The sequence below is a fragment of the Sebastes umbrosus genome, chromosome 3 (assembly GCF_015220745.1).
Source record: "Sebastes umbrosus isolate fSebUmb1 chromosome 3, fSebUmb1.pri, whole genome shotgun sequence".
Lineage (NCBI taxonomy): Eukaryota > Metazoa > Chordata > Actinopteri > Perciformes > Sebastidae > Sebastes > Sebastes umbrosus.
The window spans coordinates 37,935,173-37,958,986 of NC_051271.1; the positions used below are offsets into that span (position 1 = coordinate 37,935,173).

At 43.3% G+C, this 23,814-nt stretch overlaps 1 protein-coding gene across 1 annotated transcript in view; it reads left to right on the forward strand.

The window, feature by feature from the left end:
- slkb (STE20-like kinase b) overlaps positions 1-23,814 on the forward strand; it is a 33,521-nt gene that overhangs the window by 6,335 nt on the left and 3,372 nt on the right. The window contains exons 3-13 of the mRNA XM_037763944.1: positions 2,414-2,462; positions 2,690-2,839; positions 8,642-8,714; positions 8,876-9,070; positions 9,301-9,382; positions 12,065-12,196; positions 13,996-14,769; positions 14,861-14,991; positions 15,305-15,428; positions 18,505-18,684; positions 21,598-21,727. Of these exons, the coding sequence (XP_037619872.1) occupies positions 2,414-2,462; positions 2,690-2,839; positions 8,642-8,714; positions 8,876-9,070; positions 9,301-9,382; positions 12,065-12,196; positions 13,996-14,769; positions 14,861-14,991; positions 15,305-15,428; positions 18,505-18,684; positions 21,598-21,727 (2,020 nt within the window). The remainder of the gene's footprint in view (positions 1-2,413; positions 2,463-2,689; positions 2,840-8,641; positions 8,715-8,875; positions 9,071-9,300; positions 9,383-12,064; positions 12,197-13,995; positions 14,770-14,860; positions 14,992-15,304; positions 15,429-18,504; positions 18,685-21,597; positions 21,728-23,814) is intronic.

The following is a 23,814-nucleotide window of genomic DNA, read 5'->3' on the forward strand; positions in this document are numbered from 1 at the left end:
AATGCTCGGGCTGATCGGAATCCTTAGAAAAAAATTCCTGAATCTGGATCATGATACGGCTTGCCACCAAAATGTAATGGATTGTTCATTGTGCCACACCCCACCCCTCCAAAAAATGTCATTGAAATCCATCAATAACTTTTGGAGTAATCCTGCTAACAGACAGACAGACAGACAGACAGACAGACCAACGCCGGTGAAAACATTACCTCAGGCCTTGGCGGAGGTAATGATGGGCTAATTAGGCCTAAATAAATTACATTTTTTTATTTGAAAGTCCGTTCCCAACAGTGTCTGCTCAGACACAAAAATCCGGGCCCTTGAAAAAAATGTAGATGATGACCCCCGGGCTGCAGTGTTATCATTATTTTCCATCCCTTTACGCCTTAAACATGTAGGTGAGATCACATACAGTCTCACAACCTCCCTCTATGTGCCACATGAATGGATTAGAAGATATGTGGGCGCACACTTCTCCATGCATTTGTGTGTGTGTCAAATAAACAAGTGGGAGAGAGGAAGCCACGGCCCTGGCCTCTGGTTCCTCTCTGCCTGTTGCCACTCTGAAAAAACCACTGTGGGGGCCATTGTACGACAGCAGAGCCATTAAAACAACAGCTCGCCTACAGAGAAACACTAGAATGGTGTGTGTTGAATAGCCAAGACTGTTCTGAGACTTCAGGCATTGTATGTCTTGTAAGGGCTTTGTTGTTGTAAGTAGAACAGTCTTGAAAAGCTCAACTGAATAATGGAATGCCATTGAACCTTGGTGAAAAGTTACTTAGTCTTTTTTTAGGAAATAGGCTCTTTGAAGATTTTGTCACTTGTTATTTTAAATGCAGGCTGACCCTGTCACGTAGGGCCTTAACCAACGTATCAACCACAATTAGTTTCTCAATGGTTACAAAATTGCACAATTGCGGCTTCACTTCCTCTTCTTTAATGTGTGACATTTGGCCAAACGTTCTCCAAAATCTCAGAGTCGACATAATGCTATAAGGCTAGCCTTCTGTTTAAGCTTAATAAAGACACTCCAGATGCTTTACCTTAACCCCTGCCATAATCATACTCACCCTGCCTGAAGTGCTGTGTCCATAGAAACTTTAATCCTATTTACAGAATCAGGCTGCGGTCTGACAATATAGCTAGTTAGCAGCTGTGTGAAACCCTTTCCACAATGTGGCCCCAACTGGGCCAATCCTCTTACGTCAACAGCCATACTGAAAGCTCCTGAAAGCCTTTAAGGGCTCAGCGTTTCATTCACGCGGGCTGGTTGGAGGTTCATTCTCAAATTGCCTTCATCAAGTTAGTAGTTAGGGTACGTGATGATGAGTCCCTTTGAGTAGTGTTTGTATACAGCGCATATTCCAGCAGACTAAATGGCGAACATTTCTCTCTGAATTTGAGAACCTTCCAGACCCTCACTATAGATTTGACAGGTCACTGTGTTCCACCAGAGCACTACTGCCTCATGAATGGCCTGCGTGCACTCACCTCTGTTTGACATTTTTGTTGCATAGGTCATTGCTAATCTCTAAATAATGAACACTTAAAGCAGCAGTAGGCAAGTTGGAGCAAATGTGATTTAAAAAAAATATATTTTTATAAAACGATCACTATAACCTGACAGTAGTGCATGTGACGGGTTATCTGAAAAAAAATCATGTTCCTCTGTGTCCTCCGGCGCTCCTAATGGCATCTGCAAGACTTCACAGACCGGAGGAAAACAACCAATCAGAGCCGAGCTGGAGCCTTGTCGTCTCTGAGCAGCTGTCAATCACTCGCAAACTCTGATCGAACGGTCAAACTAGGCAGCGCTGATCAAATATGAATCAATATTCTATTACTGTAATGCCTATTTCTCGCGTAAAATGTTTTCAGAGACATCTTGTAGTGTACTGTTTAGCTGTAAAATGAGAAAGATTGTGACCCGGCAACCATGTTGAGATCAGCTTGAGGAAATACCAAGCACCGCCCACCAGCCAGAGCACACTTTCTGGTTTTGAGGAGAGAAATAGGCATTACAGTAACAGAATATTGATTCATATTTGATCAGCGCTGCCTAGTTTGACCGTTTGATCGGAGTTCCCAAGTGATTGACAGCTGCCTCCGTTGAACAGCCAATGAACAGCCAATAGGAACGCTCTCTCTCTGAAATGACTGTCACAGGCTAGATTTTCTAAAGCCTGAAAACAGAGCCATGAGGAGGTGCAGAAGTCTAGTTATCTCTCAGAACACTTGAATTACAATATGCCGAAACGTTATTATGTTATTTTTTGCCCAATGATGCCAAAAATATTGTGGCTACTGCTTCTTTAATAAAGACTATTTGATGCACGCTGTTTTACAGAAACAAGTGTGTTGCAAGTGTTAAAAAAAAATTGACTCTGTTCCTTTTTCCCCTTGTCGGCAGATCCTCATTGAGTTCTGTGCAGGAGGGGCTGTGGATGCAGTCATGCTAGGTGAGTCAGCATTTCCACTTTGCATACAGGTTGTAAAGTCAAAAAGGAAACCGTTCACAAAGCAGCCACTAAACAGCAAAGTGAAAAAAGGCCAATATCAGACATCTAAAGACCTCTGTAGACCACCTAGACATTAACATTCTTCAATCATCAATACAATGAATGTAACTTAACCCACTTATCCACAGTCAGGCATTCTAAGCATGTGTTTGCGTGATCCCCTGTAGAACTGGAGAGAGCCCTGACAGAGCCCCAGATCCGGGTGGTGTGTAAGCAGACTTTGCAGGCCCTCGTCTACCTCCACGACAACAAAATCATCCACAGAGACCTGAAGGCCGGCAACATCCTCCTCACGCTGGACGGTGACGTCAAGCTGGGTAAGGGCACAGTTAAATCCAGCTGTTAAAGCGGTAGTTGGGATTTTTTTTTAAATGGGGTTGTATGCGGTGCTTATCCACAGTCAGTGTATTACCTACAGTAAACGGTGGTCGGCACGCCCACAGTTCAGAGAAGCTGACAGGTGCACCAGCATGGGAGCAAAGCAATGTACCGCTGTGAACGGGGCCAGCAGCAAAACGCCTTTTAATCACCTAAAAAAAATCGATATCAGTTTAAGAGTACACTATATTTAGAATATTTTCACAGTTTTACCTTAACGTCAGACAGCCCTTTCCGATGGGGAACTGAAGCTGTTATCTATGCTCTCCTCAAAGCCACCAGACTCCTTTGAAAATAACTGTAATTTGACCTCACAGAACATGGGAGTTGCTGGTCTACCGCTGCCTCGATCGGTTAGTTTGTTTGTGTTATTGCGTGACTTTGGTGTTTTAAAGGGTTAGTTCGGATCCAGCAAAGTAACACTGGTGGGCAAGGGCAGCGCTCTAAAGAAAAATTGAGGGCATATAAATCTTTGGATGCCTATAGTTAACTATCCTTCTGTAAAGTCAGTCAAAAAGAGAGTCGAACAATATCGGCGAAGCGTTTGAGAGATGGAGAGAAATGGCTGCTAATAGTTTAGCCTGCTGCTAACCGTAGCAGCAGGCTAAATATTAGCAACATTTACTCCCCATCTCTGAAATATTTTGCCAATATTGTAGCTCGCTAGAGCCTCGAATCACAGTTTGTCATCTCAAATGTATGCGATATACTCAATTCTGTCACCCAACAACACAGCAAGATGACATTTTATATGTCCAACTTTAGCCCACTGCTAGTGTTAGCCTCCGGTCTTTTCTTCGTTGTGCCTCCAGCTTACACTGTGATGTAATCATGACATCGACACAATAAGGGTCTATACATATACAGGATATAGTAGAATGTTAAGATCTAAGGTGAATTGTCTTGCAAGTACATTTTCCTGGTTAAGTTATGCATTTTTTTTTTCTTTTACTTTTCTAGGGGAAAAACTAAAAATGAGTTCACAGTCTAGCAATGTAGGCTCTGTGCCTTACGCCATAGTCTTCATGTATTTATCTTGTGTTTTCTCATGATTTAACTGCTGGAAATGGCACAGGAATGTGCTGTACAGCTAGTGATACCGTCCATTTATAGCCGCTTTCATACATGCAGGCCAAATACACGGTTAGGTTCAGTTACCTAAGTTGGGTGTTGGTTTTCATCATTTACACACAGGTCTCTCTACCAGAAACACGGTGTAGAGTCGAGGTATCATGCGGTATCGTATGGATCAGAAAAACAACTTTGGCATTTGCCACACTCTCTGTTAAATGCAAGAAGCTTACAAGTTCACATGATCCTTCTCATGACATTACACTCCATGAATGTGAAACAGTTGTAAGAACAAATGTGGTGACTTTTTTCGCTCTAAGATTTCCAGAATGACGCCCAAGTTGTAGTAAACTGAAAATGTCAAGTAAATATGGCAGCTTTCATGTCAAATTTCTGTTTTGTTTGTATAGTTCTTCCCACCAGTAATAATACATGATAGAATATTAAGTAGAAATGTCATTTTAAAACCAGACATCAGTATCGAAACAGCAGAGCCTGAGATACTGTATCCTGACTTCTTGTCTCAAGCACAGGTCTATACCTTACCACTGGATCCCTTATTTCCCATAATGTAATAGCATCTTTCATTAGACCAGGGGCAGGGTTCGACATTAATGTTTTTGACCAGACAAGTGGGTCAGAAATCTACTTGCCCAAAGTACATTTTTACTTGGCCCTATACTAATTGTTTCATTAATTAGTGGTTATCAAATAACAACAAAGACCAAAGTTAATTTTCATGTTTAATCTTTAATTAAGTAAATTAATCTGGAGTTTCGCCTACATCCTCTTACACCACCCAACTAAACTCCAGTTTCCAGGATAATTGAAATGCTCACTTGCGCTTCAGCCCCTAAACATTGTCTTTACCCGCCGACATTTTCTCGTGAGCGCCCGATCGGTATTGCACGTGCATCTCTCAACAGAGATGCCTTCTGGAAGTGAGATAGCTTAGTCCTTAACAACTTCCCTATGGAAATGGAACCTGCCAAAATAAAATAAATAAATCAATAAGTAAATAAATGACTCGGTAAATAAATAAATGTCATTAAATGTAGCAAAAATTAATATAAAAAATAAATGTAGCCATTAATTAATTGATAAAACTTAACATAAATTTATATTTATGTTTTAATTTGCTTCTTTATTAATTTATCTTTGTATTAATTTCCTTATTTATTTACTCTTGTGTTTAGTTTTCCCTTTTATTTATTTATGTATTTATTTTTATTCATTTTTAAATGTATTTATTTATTTTTGCATTTATTTTATATTTATTTTCCCTTTGCATTTCACCCCTTATTTATTTCCCAAAACTTTTGGGAAATAAATAAATACATACATACATACAACAGAAGAGTAAATAAATAAGGGTATAAATACAAAGATGCATAAATAAAGAAGCAATTAAGACAGAAATATAAATTTATGTCTCATTTTATCAATTAATTAATGGCTATCTTTAATGATTTATTTATTTATCGAGTCATTTATTGATTTATTGATTTATTTTTGATTTTGGCAGGTTCCGTCCTCCATAACTTCCATCATCAGCTCCGGAAAAAAACAATGTGTTTTATTATTTTTTCCTACTTGCCTGATTGGGCAATTGAGTTGCTAGATTTACTAGCCTGACTTGGCATTTAACTTGCCTCGGGCAAGCACGCAATCCTTACTGTTGAGCCCTGAGGTGTTAAACGGATTTTTCATTTTTTGTCTATATTTCCCCTGGTTTTTTAACAAAGGACACATGTCTGTATTTGAATGGATAGAAGAAAGTGTCAGTCTTTCTTGAATTTAAGAACCCCGTTGGACATTCTGAGCCTTTGTACTGTCAAAAGGAACATAATATAAGACATTGTACAACTGTTCTCCCAGGCTGTATAGATTCAGTATACTGAACTTGATGTGTGAAATCAGAGGAATGCGCCTGTAAAAGAAATTCACTGTGACTTATACTGTACAGTCTTACTGTTGCGTGGCCATCGCAGACATCATATGAATCAGTGACCGTTATGCACAATAGCAATAGTTTGGACCTACCACTCAGTGTGTAAACAAACATGTATCCAAAGCAGATGCAGTTACGTAGCTTAATCAGTGAGTTGTGAGTCACTGCTGGTGGATAAAACAAGCTCAGTGAAAGAACACACAACAAGCATTTTGTCCAGTGATGTAACACACACAGAGGTGCCTGTGCCTGCTGAGCCGTTACTCACACGCCACACAGACGAGGCAGGATGCCGTCATGCAAATTTATATATTCAATGTTATAACATATGTTATGCACCGATACCACTTCTTTTCAGATCAAGTACAAGTACAAGTACTTACATTTGGGTACTCGCCGATACCGAGTACCGATACGAGTACTTCTCTGTGCCAAAAGACCCTCGATAACAGCTAGCTGGAGGGTGTGAGCGACACACGGTTGGCTGGGGAATCCCACACACGAGGCGGTGCGCCACGACAGGCTTTAGGTCGACTTTGAAAGGCTCTGGGCGAAGGTTGCTCGCTGCCACAGCTTTACAGCACTCCCCGCCCGGACCTCGCCGCAACGTGGACAAAGGGCTCGTTGTGCCCTCTCTCCCCGCCGGGGACAGACCCTTGCCCCTGGTCGAATGTCGACCGGGGCGGACTGTCCTCAGTGCGCCCCCAACCGCGTCGTGCCGCCAGATCGGGGCTCGGCCCACGTAAAAGGCACCAGGGGTCTGCGGCGATGTCGGATACCCACCCGACCCGTCTTCAAACACGGACCAAGGAGTCTAATGCACGCGCGAGTCAGAGGGTGCAAGCAAAACCCTGTGGCGAACTGAGGTGGGATCCCGGCCCAGCGAGGTCGGGCGCACCACCGTAAAGTTGTGTCGGTGCCGTTGTATCGGAGCCGTTTTGCGAGTACGAGTACGATTACATGAGCACAGTATTGGACCCGATACTGGTATCGGTATCGGTGCATTCCTAGTTATAGCACCTTATGGATTGGCTATAGGGTAGCTCGGGAATTTTCGCGGTGGACCGGTCTTTATTTTTTTTTGTAAATAAAGATCTTTATTGAGTTTTAACAAGTTTAAATGTACATTCCCGGCATGGCCCAGTCCGGCTCTCGCAGCCGCAGACAGCGCAGAGCGGAGCGCTTCCTGTCAGACTGGGCCAATCTAATACTTTCAATATTGAGGGATATGAGTGGCCCCTCCCAGTTTGTACTGTTCCTCGTTTTTGTTGAAATCTGACACACACAATCAAACCACTTAGTATTACTAAACAAACAACCCACAACTATCCATCTGCAGCTGTTCTGTATTTCTACTAATGGAAGTTGGCAACTCTACACGCACATTTAGCAGGAAAAAGGTCATCAACAGTCGTTTGCCTCTTTTGGTCTCAGCCACACAGAAAGCTGTGGGGGGGCAGGTAGAAAACGGAGCGGCAGCTGCATTCACTTGCACTCAGACATCGGAGTTTCGTTTCTTAATTTGTTTATTGGTAGAGTGCTCCAGGGATGACGTATTTTTGTAGGCCAACCAGGAAGTTAGCATCGCCATGGTTCCCTCGACAAAAAGCAAATGAACACCACTTTTATGATTTTTGAAGTGTGAATGCAATCGCCAGAAGTAAAAAGCTAACGTTAGGCTATAAACAAGCTACACCACGGTCGCATCAGCGCGAGTATACACAACGAGGCTGTAAAGGCGGACGAGTCGGCGTGATGACGTTTAATAGTCTCATTTAGCCACTTGTTAGCAACCGCCTTTTTTAAGACACGTTAAAGCTTCAAAATTCACGAGTGGGGTATTTATGGATGTATTTTATGTCATCAAACAAAACGTTAAAATCTCTTAAGGTTATGTTAATTACAGACCTTATTTCAGGCATCTAACTAAAACCTCATTGAAAAATCCCATTGACTTCCAGACGAGGGAACCGGAAGTGCTAAAATGCTAACTCATTTCCAGGTTTTAGGACTCCGTCCTGTAGCACTCTATACTTACTTTATACTTTATTGTCAGACAGGTCTGAAATTTGTTTTGCATAACAGCAGCTCCGTTTGCAACATCACAGAAAGGACAAAGACAATAAACAAGGATACAAACATTTAAACATTACAATCACAGAAGACAATATTCAGGGCCCTTTAACGCACATTTGATCTGGGATTAGGCTCCATATTAAGTTTAAGGATTGACTGATGCAAAAAAGAGTGCTTCAGTCTAACCTTATTAAATCGTGGAACCCTGTATCTCCGATTCGATGGTAACAGTTGATATTCACTGTTCAAAACATGATTGGGGTTAGAGACGATGTTGTTAGCTAGCCTTAAGATGTTATTATGATAGGCTGATTCATAGAGTTTCTCAAGGGGTTGACCAACAATCTATGAGATTGTCAAAAACAGGGGTGGCAGCTGGGGTGAAAACTGCCAAAAAACGTTCCACTTTCCTCCATCTCAAAGTCCCAGGCTGAGTTTCAGTCCCAGTCTACCGCTGATATGGTTTCTTGGGCTGGCTGTGTTATTTTGTGTTAATCTCATGCATTGAAGAGATTAGCGATTGTGCTGCTCAAGCGCACAGTTTTTCATTTTTGTACTTGGTATGTGTGGCTACATTTGGAAAATAAATGATGACAGTGGTGTTCCTCCGGCAAATGTTTTTTGTTTGTCACATGTCTTCCAGCTGACTTTGGTGTGTCTGCCAAAAACACCAAAACCCTGCAGAGGAGAGACTCTTTCATTGGAACACCTTACTGGTGAGTGCAATGTAAAATGAAACATGTTTTTCATAGTCAGTAAAAACTCTTTTTGCCATTCTTGATGAAAGAAATCAAACTAGTTCAGTTTTGCCTTTCTTGCACAACACAGAATAAACATCCAGGAACTCCATATCTCCTATCAATGTCTTTCCTTCCAGGATGGCTCCAGAGGTGGTGATGTGCGAGACGTCCAAGGACCGTCCATACGACTACAAGGCTGATATCTGGTCCCTCGGGGTCACCTTGATAGAGCTGGCACAGATTGAGCCGCCCAATCACGAGATGAACCCAATGAGAGTCCTGCTGAAAATAGCCAAGGCGGATCCTCCGACCCTGATGCAGCCGTCACGCTGGTGAGTCACAGCGTGGAGCTCTTATGATCCTGTCAGGAACAATGGCGATGATCACCGGTTTGAATGGCCGGTGTATCGAGTTTTGCATAACTCCACTGATGTTTGTCTTTATGTCAGTCAGTTTCCATGACTCTTTGGAATCCTAGATCCTTGACCTAGAAGAGCAATACGCTTTTTAATTGTACAAGACTATATTCAAGTCTATTTTTTTCACCACTTCCACCCTTTAGGTCCCCAGAATTCAGTGATTTCTTAAAGCGGTGTCTGGACAAGCACGTGGACAACAGATGGACTCCGACGCAACTGCTACAGGTACCTTTCTCACCACTCTCAACATTCACGCAAATGTTTTCACTCAGGTCAGGGATAGACGCTAATATTTTTATGCACTGGCCCCACGGGCTACCAAGCCCCTGAACGTGGTGGCCAGAATACATTTTTGGTGGCCCAAACGTAAACTTCAACAAGGCACTTCAATAAATGAAATGAGATTAACTGAATGAAAATATATAATTATTAGAGCTCACAATCGATTTAAATATTTAAACACGATTGATCAGAAATTAATCCCACATTTTTTATCTGTTCAAAATGTACCTTAAAGGGAGATTTGTGAAGTATTAAATACTCTTATCAACATGGGAGTGGACAAATATGCTGCTTTATGTAAATATATATACATGGCGAACTGCAGCCCAACAGGCAACAACAGCTGTCAGTGTGCTGACTTAATAATAATAATAATAAATTCAACTTATATAGCGCTTTTCAAGGACTCAAAGACGCTTTACACTATGGGGGGAAACGGTGTAAGACGAACAGCAGACAAACGACACACACAGGCGCACTCTCATACATACACACAGACAAATGGGTAAGGGGGGGGGGGGGGGGCTATGAGTAGGCAGAGGAGAAAAGATGGGTCTTGAGGCGGGACTGGAAAAGGGTGAGGGAGTCAGACTGTCTAATGAGTTTTGGGAGGGAGTTCCAAAGCTTGGGAGCTGCCCTGGAGAATGATCTGTCCCCAAAGCTGCGGAGGTTGGACTTGGGGGTGGAAAGTAGACCAGCTGAGGTGGATCTGAGGGACCGTTGGGGTTGGTAGGGGGAGAGGAGGTCAGAGAGGTAGGGGGGAGCAAGTTGGCGGAGGGCTTTGTAGGTGAGGGTCAGGATTTTGAAGGTGATCCGGTGGGAGACAGGGAGCCAGTGGAGGTCTTTGAGGACTGGGGTGATGTGATGCCAGGATTTGGTGTGAGTGAGGAGTCGGGCAGCTGCGTTCTGGACCAGTTGGAGTTTGTTGATGGAGGTGGTGCTGATGCCGTAGAGGAGAGAGTTGCAGTAGTAAAGGCGGGCGGAGATGAAGGCATGGATGAGTTTCTCGGCAGCAGGGGGTGTGAGGGAGGGTCGGATCTTTGCGACTTGACTATGACTCGCCCCAAACTGCATGTGATTATCATAAAGCGGGCATGTCTGTAAAGGGCAGACTCGTGGGTACCCATAGAACCCATTTACATTCACATATCTGGAGGTCAGAGATCAAAAAGTGCAGCCATACCTGAGATTTGTCTCCAGTATCAGATGCAGCTCCTTCCTTTTAAAATCGTTCTATGTAGCTAAAAGAGAATTAACGTTTCGCTACCAGCATCATAACATTAATAGCATCGATGGAGGTTGAATTGCTTTCTATAGTAAGCTAGCTTTGTTAAGCTAACAAGCTAGCTAGCTTTGTTAAGATCAAATTGGTTCAAAGTACCTATATTAATGTAACACTTAGCAATTAGTTAGCTATAGTTTGCCCCGCTTGTTTCATCAAAGTCACATATAATGGTAAAATGATTTAAGAATTGGACAGAAAGTGAGTTAAATCGTACTTAGAAACAAATGCATAGCCACTGATTTGACACGAACGGAACAATAAAGTTACCGGGCAAAAAAAAGTCATCAACGACTGGGCGTTCCTGTTCTACGTAAACCAATGATCTATGTGGGCGTTCCTGTCAAGCTCTACAGGAACGTCCACTCCCCGCGGCTGCAATCAGACTCTACAGCTTAGGTCTGTTAGCAGCCGTTCTCCTGCTGTTCTTGCAACAAACTTTGAATTAGTAATCACCAGACATTCAGTAGGTGGAGATCTCCAGTTGTCTGGTATCGCGAGACTAGGAGGCACGTTAGCAGTCTGAGTAGGCATAGTAAACCCATACTTCAGTAGCTCTGACATATCGGTAGCTACCCAGCGACATAATCCTCATTCCCCATCCCACACCCATGTACCAGCTGCCATTCAGAGCATAAGCAGCAGATTCTTAAATGACATCTGTTTACCTGCTCGGTCTCACGTCTGTCAGGTACTTGACCGCATGTCCTGGCACTCATCCCCTTTGTACCTACGCTGACGTCAGCATCGCAGGCTTTTCTTTTTAAGGGTTTAAGGTGCTCACCAAGGCAGAGCCACTTAGTTACAGAGAAGCAGTAAGGACACATTCATAAACACACACCGAGGAAATAGCAAGGGATTGTTCTGCACGGAGGAAGACTCGATGGGCGTGAAAATACAAAACAGCGGCCTGCCACCGATGAAGGTTTTGATATCAAAGAAGCTGCATATTCTCAGGCCAGCGATAGAATATGTGCAGCAGATTTCTAAGCCGAAGAAGGTGAGGTTGTCAAGAGATGTGGATGCAGTGTGTGTGTAGTCTTATCTTTGTTTGCATTAAAGAAGTTAGATTGATATATGTGTTTATTGTGAGGAAAGTTGGTTGTTGTGTCTTATATAGCCTAAATAGAACTGCCTGTTCTACTGTGAGCAATTTATATCTCAAAATCTATGGGATTAGTTCTCTGTGGGGTGTCCAGTCTTTGCTGCCAACTATGTGGAAGTGCTTTTATTGCGGCAGGTGACATATTGAGTTTACCAACATATGCTATGTACTGGGTGTTAACATATATAAAAGAAATTCAGATTTCTAATTGTGTTCCTTTAATTTGTCTTTTGCACAGCATTCGTTTGTGTCCGGTGTGACCAACAGCAGGCCCGTGAGGGAGCTCATAGCTGAGGCCAAGGCTGAGGTTTGGGAGGAGATCGAAGACCACAAAGAGGAGGAAGAGGAGGAAGACACAGAAGTTCACCTGGTGGGTAAACATTTACAGACACCGGTGTGCAAAATGAATTTGCATTGTTGAGGGAAAAGTGCTAGCAGTTTGGTATTTTCATTTTTATAGTTTTCATTGAGCGGGGCATCCCATGATTGTCTATAGTTAATTGTGATTAATCGCAAATTAATTTCTCAAGTATTTAATACTCTTATTAACATGGGAGTGGGCAAATATGCTGCTTTATGCAAATGTATGTATATATGTATTATTGGAAATCAATTAACAACACAAAACAATGACAGATATTGTCCAGAAACCTTCACAGGTACTGCATTTAGCATAAAACAATATGCTGAAATCATAACATGGCAAACTGCAGCCCAACAGACAACAACAGCTGTCAGTGTGTCAGTGTGCTGACTTGACTATGACTTGCCCCAAACTGCATGTGATTATCATAAAGTGGGCATGTCTGTAAAGGGGAGACTCGTGGGTACCCATAGAACCCATTTGCATTCACTGATCTGGAGGTCAGAGGTCAAGGGACCCCTTTGAAAATGGCCATGTCAGTTTTTCATTGCCCCAAATGTAGCGTCAGTTTGGAGCTTTAGTTAACCTCCTTCACGACAAGCTAGTATGACATGGTTGCTTTAGCTTATAAACTGAGCCCGAGGCAACCAAAAAATTGCAAGTTGCTTTAATCTGTTAAAGAAATTAGTGGCCTTAAAATTAATTTGCGTTAAAGCTGAAGTAGGCAAGATTGGAGCAAATATGATTTAAAAAAAGTTATTTTTATAAAACGGTCGCTATATCCTGACAGTAGTACATGAAACAGGTAATCTGAACCTCTGTGTCCTCCGGTGCTCCTAACGGCATCTGCAAGATTTCACAGACCGGAGGAAAACAACCAGTCAGAGCTGATCTGAGGTCTTCTGTCTATGAGAGCCGGCAGTCAATCAATCGCGAACTCCGACCAAACGGTCAAACTACGCAGCGCTGATCAAATATGAATCAATATTCTGTTACTGTAATGCCTATTTCGCTCCTCAAATGTTTTCAGAATCATCTTGTAGTGCACGGTTTAGCTGTAAAATGAGAAAGTTTGTGACACGGCAGCCATTGTGAAATCTCTGGGAAATCTCTTGAAGGAACGCCAAGTTCCAGTCACATGACCGGAGCACAGCCAATAGGAACGCTCTCTCTCTGAAATGACCTGCGATTGGTCAAAGTCTTCCAGCTAGATTTTCTAAAGTCTGAAAACAGAGCCATGAGGAGGTGCAGAAGTCTAGTTTTCTCTCAGAACACTTGAATTGCAATATGCTGAAAGGTTATTATGGAATTTTTGCCCAATGATGCCAAAAACATTCTGCCTACTGCCACTTTAACGTGTTATTATCGTGTTAACTTTGACCGCCCTATAAATAATACAAAATAATGAATACAATCATTTTAGTTATTTCCCACTTCTTAAGTGGGCTGTTCATTCTCAATTCATTTCAGTTTTAGTTTTTTAGCTCTACTCTATCGCCACCGAAAAAAGGAGACAGCACGAGTTTCCGTCAACTCTTGTGACACTGAACCACAGAAACCGAACAGACTTTCCAGGAGATGGCGCTATGCCGCAATTGTTTCACAATGAATCCCTTTTGTTTTTCACATGCAGGTCTAGTCTTGTAGAATTAAATAATAGGAACATAATTTAAATATTGTAGCAGATCAGATGCCATTTATCCACCAAGCTATTCAGCTCATTCCATCAGTGCACCCTCAGACGATTGTGCTCTAGCTTTAGGCGAAACCAACATTCCTAACTTCTCTACCTGTCACTTCTTCAGGGCCACAAACGCGCCCGCTCAGATGTCAGCGTCGCCAGCTCAGAGGATGAGAAGATTCCCCTCTCTCCCTCCATCTTGGAATCAGTCCCTGAGAAGGCTGAGCCAATTGTGTCTGTGCCCGTACCCGCTGAGCTCCCTGTGGCCAACCACGTGGTGGACACTAGTTTAGTTGAGGAGCCCGCTGCCCCTGCAGCTGGGGAGCATACGGAGGAGACTTCAGATGCTCCGGTTGAGGATAGAGAGATAGAACAGAAACCGGTGGAGGAAAAGCCTCCAGAAGCAGGAGAAGATGTCGCCTCCCCTGAACCGGAGACTGAACCAGAGGCACCTGCTAAGGAAACGCAGCAGTTGGAGACCGCAGTCCAGGATGAAAAGGAAGTGGACACAGCCGAGGTTCCAGTCAATCCACAGGCCAGCACAGAGACTTCGGAGGTCATCGAGGTTCCTCGGGAGGAAAAGACGGCTGCTGTTGTGGAGGAATCAAACGCACCAGCAGAGGAGGAGGAGGACCGGTACAAAAATCTCAAGGTGACACTGACGCTACCAGAGCAAGATAAAGTTGTCCCAAAAGAGGAGAATGGAGAAAAACCCACGGAAAAGGAGAAGACAAATGCAGAAGATGAGAAGACGGTTCCAGACAAAGCTAAGGATGACAAAGAGAGAGATTCAGACTCGGGGAGCGGCTCAGCCGCAGATAACAGCAGTGTAGACCTCAATCTGTCTATCTCAAGCTTTCTCTCCAAAACAAAAGAGCCTGGATCTGTTTCCATACAGGTAAGGCCACACACTGAAATATCAGAAACTGTGTTACAGGCTTGCATAGCTACAGATACATCTATAAACTCTCTCTTTCTTGTTTTCCCAGGACAACAAGCGTCAGAAGAAGACGTTGAAAAAGACTCGCAAATTCATGGTGGATGGAGTGGAAGTTAGCGTGACTACATCAAAGATCATCACTGACAATGATACCAAGAACGAGGAGATGAGATTCCTGAGGTATTCACCTGCCTTCATTTGCATTACACACCGGGCATCAATTTTATGCAAATGTCATATAAATACGTTTCCCAGGAACCTGAGTGTACAACCTGACTGCCTGTGTGGAGTTAATCCCTCTAAATGCTGAATATTTTTGACTTCATTTTCTCAGTGCTTTACGTCGCAGTTTCAGAACTCAATTAGAGGTCATACGTGTTCACCACTGTGACCTGCTTAATGCTAAAAAAGAAACCGAGTTAACATCTTTTATCTCTGCCACCACCTTCCTGTCTCTCTCTCCTCTCCTCCTCTTCCTCTTCCTCCTCTCCAGGCGCCAGGAGCTGAGGGAGCTGCGTCTCCTGCAGAAGGAGGAGCAGAGGGCCCAGCAGCAGCTCAGCAACAAGCTGCAGCAGCAAAAAGAACAGATCTACCGGCGCTTTGAACAGGAGACCACGGTGAGTCACTCAACTCGGAAATATTGAGGCCGAGACCGCCGTCTTTGTTTTAAAAGTCTGTGGTTTATGGGCTCAAATGCATCCAACCGGACGGCCTTGCGAGCCCAGTCTGCCGCAGCGACACTTTGGTTGAAACAACCGATTCATATTCACTGTAGTCTTTTGTAAATTGTGCCCATGTTTTTCTTTCTTTGCCTTGTTGGTGTTCGTCTCAGTTTTTTCTTCAGCCCTGTCACAGCCATGCTTTACATCGTTTTCTACTCATGACTCATGATTTCTGGTCATGGCAGGAAAATGTGGCTCAGTCAGAAAGTCAGCTGTTACAATGGCTTCTGAAAATATTTCAAGTTAAAAGGGACCTACCATGCTTTTGTGCTTTTTCCCCTTTCCTTCAGAGTGTTATACAGTTTTTTGTGCATGTAAAAGGTCTGCATAGTTACAAAGCCCAAAGTCCACGCCAAAGGGAGATACTCTCCCCCACAGAAACACTGCCTGCCTGAAACGGAGCTCAAACAGAGCGTTTCAGACCAAAGGTGAAAAGAGGTGCTGCAGCACAGCCGGTATGAGAAAAGTAAAGCGTTTTTTGAACATTAAAGCATGTAAACATGTTCACGGGGCGGCTGTGGCTCAGTAGGTAGAGCAGGTCGTCCAACAATTAACTATATGTTTTAACCGGATGAAAGATTTTATCAGAGAAACAAGCTGAGCAACCACTAGTGGCAGCTTGGCTCGGAGCCCCTCCGGGAAGTCCTGTGTCAGCAGAAACAGCATCCGAGAAATACTGATTTTTAACCTGAAACTGCTTCATTCAGTGTTTTTGCCGGTTTTAATCATCGGGTCTGTTGTTTTTTGGAGAGGACGAGACCTCTTATCTGCAGATAATTTGTCTCCCTGAATGATGAACACTGAACTGGGAGAAGCTGACTTCAATGACAGCAATGGTGTTGAAGACAACAACTCAATTCAATTCAATTCAATACTTTTTATTGCCATGTCAACCCACAGTTGATTGGAATTTGTTTCGGTGCAGTGCTCATTAAAAACAGACAAAAGCACACACATATAAAAAAACATAGTGTACATAGGAGACAACCACATACATTTATACAATCATTCAAACCAATAAAATCCTAAAATGCTAAAATACTGTGAAGAGCCTTGTGCGATTGCAACTTCCCCTAAAGTGTCTAGAGCAAAGCACGTGCGTGTTGGCTGGAGCTTAATTTCCCCCTGCAAAGAGCCTATGCATTAGAGTTTAGGTGCCTAATAGCATCAGGGTACGTGCTGTTCCTGAGGCGGGATGTCCTACATCTCAGACTCTGAAATCTCCTTCCAGAAGGAAGGAGATGGAAAAGAGAACTAGCAGGGTGGGAGGGGTCAGCAATCACCATCTGCGCCCTGTGGCTGATCCGTTTGGCATAGATGGAGGCCACAGATGGGATGTCACATCCTATGATTTTAGAGGCAGTTCAACTCCCAAGTTCCCAAGCTACTTCACAACATCACCAAACTCCATCTTTTGTTATTGTCTTGTTTGAGAGACCCCTAGTGACAGAAAATGACATGTTGTGGGTTTAAACTGTTGCACACCTGCTTAAATGTTGTCAGGACCCACCCAGGGATGATGTATTTTAGTAGGCCAACCCGGAAGTTAGCATCGCATTGGTTCCTTCGACAGAAAGCCAATGGGATTTTTTCACTGGGTTTTTGGAATATTGCAGGAAATCAGCTCTGTGGTAAACACACGTTTATGTTACTTACACGTTTTGTTCAGCAAATAATCTCCACAAATGAACACCACTTTATGATTTTTGAAGCGTGAACGCAATCGCCAGAAGTAAAAAGCTAACGTTAGGCTATAAACAAACTACACCATGGTCAGATGACTTCTCGTTACCACCACTGAGCAGCCTCCTTTTTTTTAAAGGAACCGTGTATAACATTTCGGGGAATCTATTAGAAGAAATGGAATATAATATTCAGAACTATGTTTTCATTAGTGTATAATCACCTGAAACTAAGAATCGTTAGAATGAGTCCTTCATATCTACATAGGGAGCGGGTCCTCTTCACGGAGTCCGCCATGTTGCACCGCCATGTTGCTCTGCCATGTTTCTACAGTAGCCCAGAACAAACAAACCAAACTCTGGCTCTAGAGAAGAGAGCCTTTTGCGTTTTTACGTTACCTGAAGGCCACCGTAGTTCTCCGACACGCTTGTGAAACTGCGGTAACGTGAGCCGCAGAGTGCAAAACCGTGGTACCGCCAGCCGGCGTCTGACTTCCGTTGCTCCTAAAGTAGTGTAATTATGGTATGGATGTCCTCTGAGCGAGGCGAACGGCATCACCACGGTTTTGTACTCAGCGGCTCACGTTACCTCCGTCTTGGAAAGGGAGGAGTGAGCGGAGGGGTACTCAGTTGGTTGAAATCTGCAACCACACCACTAGATGCCGCCAAATCCTACACACTGCACCTTTAAGACAAAAAAAAAAAAAATTAAAAAATAAAACCTTCAAAATTCACGAGTGGGATATTTACTGACGCAGTTTATGTTGTAGAACAAAACGTTAAAATCTCTTAAGCTTGTGTTAACCCATAGGCAGTATGTAAGAAGTGGACGTAGTCACTGTGACATCACACATTGGTTTGTGGACTGCCGTTTTTAAGTCTTGAGTTTGGCATTTTGGCCGTCGCCATATTGTTTTTTTGCAACCAGAAGTGACACGAGAGGCTGGAGCTAAGTACAACGGAACGCTGAAAAATACATTTTTAGGCGATCATAAAGGTTAGAATTAATTTTTATGAAGTGTAAACACACTGTGAAAATTTTAAGACGAAAACCCAGACAACACCCAGACCCGACAACGTCGTGGTAGTGACCTGTCAATCACAAGGTAGCCCTGCCCCTAGAAAAACGATTCATTCTTTGACGTTGTTTATTTTAGCATCTACCGACCGTCTTTCACATCGACGGTTTCTTCAAAGCGAAGATTTTACACGCTGAAGAACAGAATTTGCTTCTTCTTTCACACCAATTCATTTCACTAATACGACGTGACCCTATTTGTGTCCCACAGAGTAAGAAGCGTCAGTACGACCAGGAGGTGGAGAACCTGGAGCGGCAGCAGAAGCAGACCATCGAGAGGCTGGAGCAGGAGCACACCAACCGGCTCAGGGACGAGGCCAAACGAATCAAAGCCGAGCAGGACAAAGAACTCTCCAAGTACCAGAACATGCTGAAAAACCGCAAGAAAGAGGTTAGCTTGTGGACCACAAATGTCCTTTCACTTCTCGTTGCCAACATGTAGTCCCTTAGGCGGGTGGGATAGCTTGTACAGTTTCTATTTATAGTAAGCTGTTTTGATACTTCCACACACACACAAGCCTCTCTGATCTATCTTATAAGTGCAGAACCACGTTTAGCTGCACGGGGGCTAAATCAGTCTGTGCTGCCACTTCTCATTTACTTTGTCACGTAGTGCTAATCCATCCACAACTTTTCTCATTTTATTTCCATCTATTGCTCATGGCTGCCCCGACAGGGCAAACAGGAAGTGGGACTTTCTCCAAAGCACGTGACAAACGCTATCATGAAACGTATTAAAGAGGATATTATCCAAGCCCCGCCCGAGGAGGTAATAATGAGGGCTCGAAGTCGCTTTGCTGTGACTGTTGAAGTTTGACACGCACCATCTGTTCCTCTCAGCTCTTTCTTTCTGTCTTCTGTCGGAACAGACTTCAAACTGTGTGACGGATAGCATGCACAGAGTTATTTATTGTGCTGTTTGATGCAGTTTTCATGACTTTTCTTCGCTTTTTCCAAACCTTCCACTTACCTGAGTGTGCCGTGCCCGCCCACAGGTTCAGAGCGTTTGTGTGTGTGTGCAGTGTTTAGTGCAATGTCTAGGAGCGTAATGTACTGTGATCCACAGGGAGTGGCCCGTGTTATGATTCAGTCCTTTCAGTTGTCCTCGTGCACCTTGTGCTGCGCTCCCATACAGGATGTAAGTGAAACCTTCGCGTGTGTTTTGATGCCTCCTCAGATTTGGAATCTGGCCTCTTTCTTGTGTCTCCCAAAGCATGACTCATTACTCTTGAGACTACTACTACTTTTTCTATACATCAGTCAGTAAATGCCAAAACCAAGCCTAAAGTGGTGCTATGCTATCAACAAATTTGGTCACACAAAGATTTACTGCTGAAAATAAAAAGCTGTAAATTGTAGCTGTTTTTGTAGACAAGTATTGTTCTGTAATGCAGTGATTCTCAAAGTGGGGTCCGGGGACCCCCAGGGGTCCGTGGCACACTGTCAGGGGGTCAGCGAAATAATAAGCTATAAATTATAAAATTGCGCTGTATCGTTAAAAAGTGCATATCTACAGATGGGGACCATTTTCAGTCAGACCTACGTTGACCAGACGTCCCGGTTTCAAGCTGACATGTCCCGAGTCCTGACAAATATCTGTAAAACACTCAAATGTCCCGGTTTTCAACAGTCACTAACAAATTGTTCCGGTTTTCACCACAATTAAAATAATAATATCATACTTACATAGATGTTTATCATGTTCCACTCATTAACTAATTTGTGCGCATGAGATAAGAGAGCCAGCACAGCACACCACTGCAGTCTCTATAGAGAGTGATGTTGCGCGCGGTCAAACCAACATTACGCACAGACGCAACAGATATCCACTGGTTACATTTAGTGTAGTTTTGATCCACAGAACCCTACGTGCTTATGTGTACATGAAATGTGTCGTTTTGATAAATTATTCTACACAGTTCCTTCTGCGCATCAACAGGCATTTCGCTCCGCTTATAACTCCCTCACGACCGGCCGTTCCGTCTTTCACCCGGTGTCTCCATCCTTTCAAACTCTCTACAGGACTCCCAAACTGTCAGTGCGTCATGAGGTGGATAGCCATGTGATTAAAGGGGGAGAAAGTAGTGAATGTGATGAGTCATGATTGTCACTCATAGCCTCTAATGCACCCCATAATGCCTTCTTTCTGATCCCACTCCGTGCTCAAATGCACCACAGGTGCGCCATGTTAGCCATCCTGATGAAAACGACTATGGTGCATGCATATTAGCGCATGCCTGTGCGCGCGTGCATCAACGTGCGGTACACCCAAGTGTCCCGGTTTATTATGGTCACCCTAGTCAGTCCACATCGGCAAGTGATGCTAAGACCAAACTAGCCAAATTGAGAAAATATGATGACAGTTATATCGAGCGACAGCGACGGGAGACCAAAATGTGTCTTCAGGTGCAAACGAAGCCATGAAGCCGGCCAAGCTAAAGCGACATCTGATTACAAAGCATCCAGAATATCAGGGCAAAACAAAGTGGTGTTAACATGATTCAGATTGAAATGTGTTTCTGTTTATCACTACCAAACAGGTCTGAAGTATTTAGGTTGAAACGTTTTAGAATACAAATAGTTCCAACGGCATCTAAGGGTACAAATGGTAGAAAGCATAATGATTAATCAGTGTTTCAGTTATGAGGGGGTCCTTGGATAATGTTCTCCCCTTTAAGGAGTCCCTGGCCCCAAAAAGTTTGAGAACCCCTGCTGTAATGGATCAGAACTGTACTAGGATGTGGCTAAAGTTGTATAGGTTGTTCCTTTTGTTTTACCTTTTCCATGTGAACATGCCAAGTTTAGAACCTGACGGGTTAATTGTAGACTGTGTTAATAGAAACCTTGAAAGTGCTCTCTGTATTATCACTGAGTACTATATTAGCGTGTAAAATGTCAGGTAATTCCTCTGTGTTAGGTGAGCCAAGTAGGCCGGATTAATGTGACAAGCAGGTGAAACGGTCTTTATTGCCTGTTGTAACCGTCTGGTTCATCAGCTCAAGCTGGGCTTAGCCTGAGGTGAACTTGGCAGAAAGCTCGTAGGCCAGCAAACACTCCCACACACTCAGCTGGCCTCAGAAAAAAAACATCTGGCCTCATGTATTGATGATAAAGCATTTTGTTTCTGTCTGTCAGAGGTTTGTGTGTAGAAGTGCCTAACTAATTAGGCCTACAGGAACCTGTAGGATTTATCATTGATTATTGTGGATGGAGGTTTTTTCTCAGATAACTTTGTGTATCGTAGATCCGGGAGCCTGGACCTGTTTTCCTCATGTCATTTGTACTCTTGTCATCCTTCATCCAGGAACAGGAGTTTCTTCAGAAGCAGCAGCAGGATCTGGACAGCGATCTGAAGAAGATAATCCAGCAACACAAACACGAGCTCGCCACCATCGAGAGAGACTGCCTCAACCACAAGCAGCAGCTTCTCCGAGGTAAAAATAACCGGCCAGATTTACCGTCAGTCAGTCAGTCAGTCAGTCAGTCAGTCAGGTGATGCTGTGTTCACGCCACGTGAGATGAAAGGTCGGGGACGGGAAATATTCCCATGGTTACAACTTGCGAGCGTCCGCACCATCTGATAACTCAAGACACTCATCTGATGGACTGCTGTGAGACGCTGTATGATTTAGTTTACATTTTTTAAACTGGTAAAACAGTAACGTTCATATGACACGCATGCGCCATAAACCATGAAGGCTCGATAAATGACGGTCATTTATTGCCTGCTCCCACCGTCCGTGTTGGAAAGGCTTAGCCTCAGAGAAGTGTTCCTTTGAGTGGATAGTTAACCCATGTCTTATTCAAAGACACTTACAGCCATGCTAATCAATATTTGTATACCTTTCTCTTTTTTATTGGTGCAAAAGGACATTACATAAACACCGACAGAGGTAGAGACATAGACAGAAGAAAAGGTTTACAAGCAACATATACCATGATGTGTGCATTCGATCAAAGGAAAAAATAGACATAACAATAATAATAATATGCAAGCCAGTTGTTGTTGCTAAAAGTAGTTGGCGTGTGTGTATTCATAACTGAGGAAGGGAAGTACAGACAGAAGAGAGAAGGAAAGGGGGGGGGGGACGCCAAATAAGGGTTCTAACTACGGCTGTCAAAGTGAACGCGTTAACCCAGATTCTTTTTAACGGCACTAATTTCTTTAACGCATTAACGCAACTTGCGCTTTTTAGGTTGTAGTGGGCTCTAGCACTTTTGAAGTTAGAATGTAGATACTCACATCATGTGAAACTAAAAAAACCTAATGAATCCATCGGTGTCCTCCATGTCACACTAGCTTGTCGTGATGGAGGTTAAATAACGCTCCAAACCTGCCATTTTCAAAGGGGTCCCTTGACCTCTGACCTCCAGATATGTGAATGTAAATGGGTTCTATGGGTACCCACGAGTCTCCCCTTTACAGACATGCCCACTTTATGATAATCACATGCAGTTTGGGGCAAGTTATAGTAAAGTCAGCACACTGACACACTGACAGCTGTTGTTGCCTGTTGGGCTGCAGTTTGCCATGTTATGATTTGAGCATATATTTTATGTTAAATGCAGTACCTGTGAGGGTTTCTGGACAATATCTGTCATTGTTTTGTGTTGTTGATTGATTTCCAATAATAAATATATACATACATTTGCATAAGGCAAACATATTTGCCCACTTCCATGTTGATAAGAGGATTAAATACTTGACAAATCTCCCTTTTAAGGTACATTTTGAACCGATAAAAAATGTGCAATTAATCGTGATTAACTATTTTAGTAACTCCTCCAAGTCCGTCTCTAGCTCTCCCGTCAGCTCCGTTCTCTTTATACATCCATGGTCAGCTCCATCGGGGCCGTTTGAATGCATTTCACATAGATGTCAGTATATGGGTGCTCTACAGTTGTAGCGTCGGCTGATTTGACCTCGGAGATGAGAGTGACGGCCGACTCGACCGCACGTTAACGCGATACGATAACGTTTCCTGTCTATGACAGAGAGATTTTAAAATTGCAATAAAAAAAATCATGATCCATCAGTGAATCAGTGAGTATTTTTAAAGCACAAATGTCAAACATTCCCTTTTATGTGAGTTTCAGGCTGTTCGTTGGACAAAACAAGCATCATTAAGAATTATATGAAAAAAATAAGATGAATCGATGATGAAAATGCAGCCCTACAAACATCTCACCACTTCCTGCCACCGTGCTGTAAACCCCACTCATTTCTTACTCCAGGCGGGTTAACACTATCCTCTTTGAGTGGTAGCAGAAGGAAGGGTTCATTTTCGTAGTCTCGTTCAGCATCGAACATTAACGATCTAATTACAGTGAGTCAGATTAGCCCGAAATACAATCCGCACCAACCAACACCGTGAACAGCAGCCTGTTAGCAGTTAGCACTGCCTGGGACTTAATCCCATGCTTAATATGCCGGGAGCTGCACAAACAACACTTCTCAGAAATGCTCACTGAACCGAGTCACGGGAGGGTGTTGCTGTCCTTTAGGGGCTTGTAAAAGGGC